The sequence below is a fragment of the Gadus morhua genome, chromosome 23, assembly GCF_902167405.1.
Source record: "Gadus morhua chromosome 23, gadMor3.0, whole genome shotgun sequence".
Classification (NCBI taxonomy): domain Eukaryota; kingdom Metazoa; phylum Chordata; class Actinopteri; order Gadiformes; family Gadidae; genus Gadus; species Gadus morhua.
Window position 1 is genome coordinate 19,196,648 of NC_044070.1, and position 6,933 is coordinate 19,203,580.

The 6,933-nt window shown below is 46.8% G+C and overlaps 1 protein-coding gene across 1 annotated transcript in view; it reads right to left on the reverse strand.

The window, feature by feature from the left end:
- The window catches only part of slco5a1b (solute carrier organic anion transporter family member 5A1b), a gene marked incomplete at its 3' end in the record, with an annotated part of 7,285 nt that extends 378 nt beyond the window's left edge, over window positions 1-6,907 (reverse strand). Inside the window, 1 exon segment of the mRNA XM_030349071.1 lies at window positions 6,565-6,907. Within this exon segment, the coding sequence (XP_030204931.1) occupies window positions 6,565-6,652 (88 nt within the window).
- Window positions 6,908-6,933: the final 26 nt, after the last annotated feature.

Below are 6,933 nucleotides of genomic sequence, written 5' to 3' on the forward strand. Positions count from 1 at the left end.
AAGCCTAGCTGCCGCTACGCTGCTCCATGTTTCCCTGTATGAGTAAAAATGACCTGCTGCCAAGGGTGGTATTATGGGCTTCTGGTCACCGTGGGAACGCACAATGACCCCCCCCCACCTGTACAGGTGACCTCCGTATTCACCTGTTTCAGGTATCAGAGATAGGAAGGGGACTAAATGGACTCCATTTATACAGCGCTTTTCTAACCAGTGGCCACTCAAAGCGCTTTACAATACTGCCTAACATTCACACATTCATCCACCGACAGCGGTGGGAACCACACAAGGCGACAGCCAGCTCGGTAGGAGCAGTCAGGACGAGGTGTCTTGTCTAGGAGGAGCCGGGGATCAAACTAGCAACCTTCCGGTCCCCAGTCAACCCACTCTGCTGTCATCAGGCGTCAGGGTTTTGGTTCTCAAAGTACGACCAAAGATATCGACTGTCCAACTTTTCTGTGATTTTCCTCGGAAGCGGAGTGCATATTGCGGACGTCTGCGTGGGCAGAGTGAATCAGAGAGCATTCTGGGTGCAAAACGAGAACAAAACGTTGAGGAGAGTGTGAGTGCGTCACTTGTTGTCCGTCAGCGCCAGAGGAACAGACTACTACAAAAGCGATCGAGTTGTGAAGTGCGACAGGTCGGGCGATCAAGGCCTCCCTGTTCCACCGGCGTCACTCCTACACCTCCGCAGGTTCCGACACCTCCTCTGATGATCGGCTCTCTGACGTCAGCCGAACACAGCCCTGGATACAGACACAGCCACCCTCCGGCTCTTTACCACTCTGTTTCTCTCTCTGCCTATCTCGCTCTATTTCTCCCTCTCTTTCTCTCCCTCCGTCTTTCTCTCTCTTCCACACTCTCCCTCTCTCTCTTTCTCTCCGCCTATTCCACAGTCTCCCTCTCCCTATTTCACACAATCTCTCTCTTTCTCTCTCCACCTTTCTCTCTCTCCCCCTCTCTCTCTTTCTCCCTCCAACACTCTCTCCCTCTCTCCCCCCCTCCCTCTGATTGTCAAGTGTCTCCTCTTAGTGATGAGTCTCATTGTAATTCTGATAATTGCTCCGGCTCCATGATAATACATAATAACACAGACATTTTGTTCATGCTAATAACCACACTCTGCTGAATGTTCTAAAATGGCTGCTTAATGATGGAGTCAGGACTGTTGAAGCAGCACCTCCTCAATACCTCCTCCTCCTCCTCCAACCTACACCACTCCTCCTCCTCAGTCACCCTACTCCACCTCCTTTTCTAACCTCCCCTTCTCCTCTGCTCCACCCCTCCAGTGCTCTCAATATTAATTAACAGCATTTTAATGAAGCACTCATACAGACACAAGCAGAGAGTGTGCACGTGTGTGTGTCTTTGTGTGTGTGTGTCACATAGATAACGCTTGTCTCCCTCTCTTAAATCCAACAGCGTGAACAGAGATTATTAAAATGTTGACTTTTAATTAAAATGGTTTCTCGCTACATAACACCTCCTGCTAGCTACAGAACAACCCCTGCTAGCAGTTAGCTACAAAACACCTCCTGCTAGCAGCTAGCTACAAAACACCTCCTGCTAGCTACAGAACATCTCTTTTTAGCAGCTAACTACATCACACCCCCTGCTAGCTTCAAAACACCTATATTTATTATATATTACTATTTATTATACTGTACATATATATGTATTGTATTAAGTATTACACTATAAATATGTATTGATTATTTTGTGTTAATCCGGATATATATATTTTTTTGTATTATGTATTACATTATAAATAGGTATTTATTATTGCATAACTATTTATTATGACATATTATACTGTATATATGCATTTATTATATTTGTATTTATCATACTGTTAATATTTTTTATTAAATAATACTGTATAGAGGTATTTATTCTATTATAATGTATGTATATATATTAATTATACTGTATAAATGTTAATATATTTGTTAGTTTTTGGTTCTTTTTTAAATGTAATTATACGACACCGTTTACATGTATGTTCATAGCTAATCACACACACACACTCACACCCACACCCACACACAGCCTCTTTACAGCAGCAGAGAGGAAGTGGGGGACTAACGTTATTAGTTTGAAACCAATCAGCAAGCAGGAGTCAAATACTCATCTGTATCCGTCAGTCTTTCTCTCTGACTGTCGGCTGTCTGTCTGTCTCACTTCCTTCCATCTCCTGTTGTTTAGAATGAAATATTTTCCCTCCAAGAGGCCGGACCTTCATGGATCATAATATTGTACAAAGATAAGCAGAAGCAACTCCAGAGCAAAAGTTCCAATATCAAAAATCAAGTACTACATTATGCCGAAGATAAGCTTCGATGTAAAAAGAGGCCATTTTGTACGTGATTGTGGTCAGCTCCTCGGCCAATCTTCAGGGGGAGTTGCGGTGTGTCGTGGTGTGTCTGGTTAACCAGCAGTGACAGACAATCAATAAGTTGTATTGAAACAAATCCAAGAAGGATCAGTGTGCCTGCTATTGGCAGCAGCAGCAGCCCCTGTCAAAGCGATCTGTTTAGGGAGGCAGGCTGACAACAGATAACACAGCGAGCGCTCTGCGATCGTTTAGCCGTCCTGCGGAGCATCGTCCAGACCTGGCAGCAGACATAGAGGAGGACTGATGACCTCATAAATCCATCGCTCTGCACAAATCAAGTTAGCTGGATTTGATTTCATCACCGCTTCATCACCGACTCGGCCCGGTATCACGAAGCTCCACGTTGAACCATGTGGCGTAAGCCACGCCCATGTCCCATAGACCACACCCACCACATCATAAACCACACCCACCACATCATAAACCGAACCCATGTCCCATATACTACAACCATCACATCATAAACCAAACCCATGTCCCATAGACCTCATCATAAAACAAACCCATGTCCCATAGACCACACCCACCACATCATAAACTGAACCCATGTCCCATAGACCACACCCACCACATCATAAACCAAACCCATGTCCGATAGACCACACCCACCACATCATAAACCGCACCCACCACATCATAAAACCAACCCATGTCCAATATACCACAACCAACACATCATAAACCAAACCCATGTCCCATCTATCACAGCCACTGCATCATAAACCACACCCCGGAACACAAGGTATCCATCACGAATGGCTCCATTCAAAGATTATGCTGGATGTAGATGCTCGAGTTCCTCCCATTTTGTCCCTGCTTTGTGTTAAGCATTTCATTGTATACACATCTTTAGTTGCCTTGGTTACTTCTTCAACTGACAAATCTTCCATTGAGAACAACGATTACTTCAGTCATTTCCTGTTCAGGAAATTACTTTTGCGTTAAGACCGTCTGTAAACAAAACAACGCAGCCTTCGGTAAGTTGGCGCAGGCAACACACGCTGGAGACGGAGAATAAAACCGTCTTCAGGGTCATTTCCTGGCCCCACTAACTACGTTCAGCGCTCCCAGCATCACCAGCCAAGTGATGGCAGGGCCTGCAGGTCGTCGTGTCTCTAGAAGGACTCCCCCTGGGTCGGGAGAGGGGTTACCTAGCAACACAGCGTCGTCATCGAAACAAAGAAGGGCACATCCGATGGAGAAGAGATTCTGCGGTCCAGCTCTACTCATCTACTCATCCAGCATCCACCCGGGGCTATGTTAAGGTCTGGGTGGTGTAGGGGGATGAGTTAAGTCTGAGTGGTGTGAGGGATGAGTTAAGGTCTGGGTGGTGTAGGGGATGAGTTAAGGTCTGGCTGGTGTAGGGGGAATTAGTTAAGGTCTAGCTGGTGTAGGGGATGAGTTAAGGTCTGGGTGGTGTAGGGGATGAGTTAAGGTCTGGGTGGTGTAGGGGATGAGTTAGGATCTGGGTGGTGTAGGGGATGGGTTAAGGACTGGGTGGTGTATGAGGGGTGCGTTAAGCTCTGGGTGGTGTAGGGGATGAGTTAAGGTCTGGGTGGTGTAGGGGATGAGTTAAGTCTGGGTGGTGTAAGGGGATGAGTTAAGGTCTGGGTGGTGTAGGGGATGAGTTAGGATCTGGGTGGTGTAGGGGATGGGTTAAGGTCTGGGTGGTGTAGGAGGGGTGGGTTAAGCTCTAGGTGGTGTAGGGGATGAGTTAAGGTCTGGGTGGTGTAGGGGATGAGTTAGGATCTGGGTGGTGTAGGGGATGGGTTAAGGTCTGGGTGGTGTAGGAGGGGTGGGTTAAGCTCTGGGTGGTGTAGGGGATGAGTTAAGTCTGGGTGGTGTAAGGGGATGAGTTAAGGTCTGGGTGGTGTAGGGGATGAGTTAGGATCTGGGTGGAGTAGTGGGGATGAGTTACTGTCTGGGGGTAGACATATTGGCCGGTTTGCGGCCAAACGAAGCGTTGCATTGTGATCTGAATGTTGCCGTCGGCTGAAACAGACAAACATTCCCACGCCCCCGCCAACACACTCTCTCACTCCCCCCTGCAGTAAACAGAACCATGTGGAGGGTCCCGTCTCCCGAAACTAACCCTGTTAGAACAGTTTAGATTTGTGTCTTGGTCTGACACTAGTTTAGATTTGTGTCTTGGGCTGACACTAGCTTAGACTGTGTCTTGGTCTGACATTAGTTTAGATTCATGTCTTGGTCTGACACTAGTTTAGATTTGTGTCTTGGTCTGACACTAGCTTAGACTGTGTCATGGTCGTACACTAGTTTAGATTTGTGTCTTGGTCTGACACTAGTTTAGATTTGTGTCTTGGTCTGACACTAGTTTAGATTTGTGTCTTGGTTTGACACTAGTTTAGATTTGTGTCTTGGTTTGACACTAGTTTAGACTTGTGTCATGGTCTGACACTAGCTTAGATTTGTGTCTAGGTCCGACACTAGCTTAGATTTGTGTCATGGTCTGACACTAGTTTAGATTTGTGTCTTGGTCTGACACTAGTTTAGACTTGTGTCTAGGTCTGACACTAGCTTAGATTTGTGTCTTGGTCTGACACTAGTTTAGATTTGTGTCTTGGTCCGACACTAGTTCGATAGATCTGAGAGTCTTGAGACGACCCTGATTGAACAAAGCTCCTCTTGATGTTTAGATTCTCGTCCTCCAAGCTTACAGATGACACAAACACACGACTTAACGTCCACCAACACTGAAGGAACACGAGGGCTTTGGCGAAAAACAGACTTGTGAACAAACTCAAATCAGTGTCGCCAACAGACTGCAACTCAACGCATGGAAGCCATATGCTATTTATACGTTAAGCCAGAATCTAGCCCAGCTATCAATGAAACATTCATAACGGCCCCTCTCTGCAGGCCTACATATACACACTCCCCCTCACACACACAGAAATAAACAGGCTAAATTCACAAGACACCAACACACACTCACATCACAACCCACACACCAACACACACAAGCTGTTATTCTGCAAAGGGACTTGTTAAAAACATTCCTTGTAGCACTGTGACAGTATAGGACAACACAATACACAAAGAACCACACAACACACGTATCTAAAACAGCAACACACATACAGACAACACAAGACACTGGCAAAGAAACGAATCACAACGCACGACACCCAACAAAACTTACAATGCAACACACCGATAACACAAAGACGCAAAAAAAAAAACACATCACAAAAGGGCAACACACACACACACAACTACAACACGTTGGCAAATAAACACAACACACACACAGACGACACAACAGCAAACCAACACATCACCCAACGACCACACAACACATGAACACACACACATCGCACCCCGAACACCGCCGTCCCCGTGCCCGCTCAACACGCGGTGACTCATCCTCAACTCTGCGCTCAAATTAGCACCACGTTCAAACTTTCCCTTCAGCTCGCTGTACATTATGGTCTGGATAGCCGGCCTGTGGGTTATATCAGTACTGCAGTGCTTCATGTTATATTAAATAACAGACGGTTCTTACAAGGATGAGCTTAACTCATAATAGTAACTCTCTTACACACACACACACACACACACACACACACACACACACACACACACACACACACACACACACACACACACTCAGAGACAACTCAACACAAAAAGTGGCACAGAAAGCTCAACACACAAAGAAACACACACATACAACTCAAAACACACAGCCAAATTTAGATCAAAGGCACCTCATCAAACAGGTCCGACTGGTGTTGAATCATTGATCATTCTAACATGTATGAGAGTGACGTGGCTGAGCTAGGCTAGGCCACAAAGTTTTCCCCCCGAAGCAGATGAGACGACTTTAGGCCAGAGAAGAGAAGTCACCTTTCTGATCATCACTGCCTTGACTGACAGAACCTGTAAATCAAGCGTGGATGCTGAACTACACAACATACTAATAACCCTTAGACAAGGAGACATACATCAGTGTGTGTTGATGACATCCATCCATTCAGCCTCATGTTTATCAAAGTTTCAAAGGACGTCATAAACATCTTCTCACTGGCGCTCCAGCACCTCGGACAGCGCACAGCAGAGAGATACGCAGAGTCCGGGTCGAGGACGAGGAGACCGGTCCGGGACCCGGACTGAAGACATGAAGGTGAAACCAGTGGGTCTTCACTTACCGATCTTCCCGATAGAGGAGAAGGAGCTCGCGGAAGCGCTGAGGATCAGCGACAGCGCGACCAGGAGGACGCGACGCGGTGCTTCCATGTCGCTCTCAGACCAAATCCATCGCGGCTTTCTGCCTAAACACGTCGAGCGGCAGTGGGTCCCGCAGAGACGCGAACCGTTAATCAGATCAATGAATGAATGGCTTTATGAGAGGTCGATGGAGAATACTGCGTGATTGACTTTTCTGCAGCAGCAGCCTCGAGCCAGGCGCCCCTCCTAAGCTTCTGACGTCACGGACACACATGGCGAGTATCGCGTCGCTTCGCCGCCCCTTCCGCGCGATTCATGAGCGGCCAACAGACGGAAAAACAACAACAGCC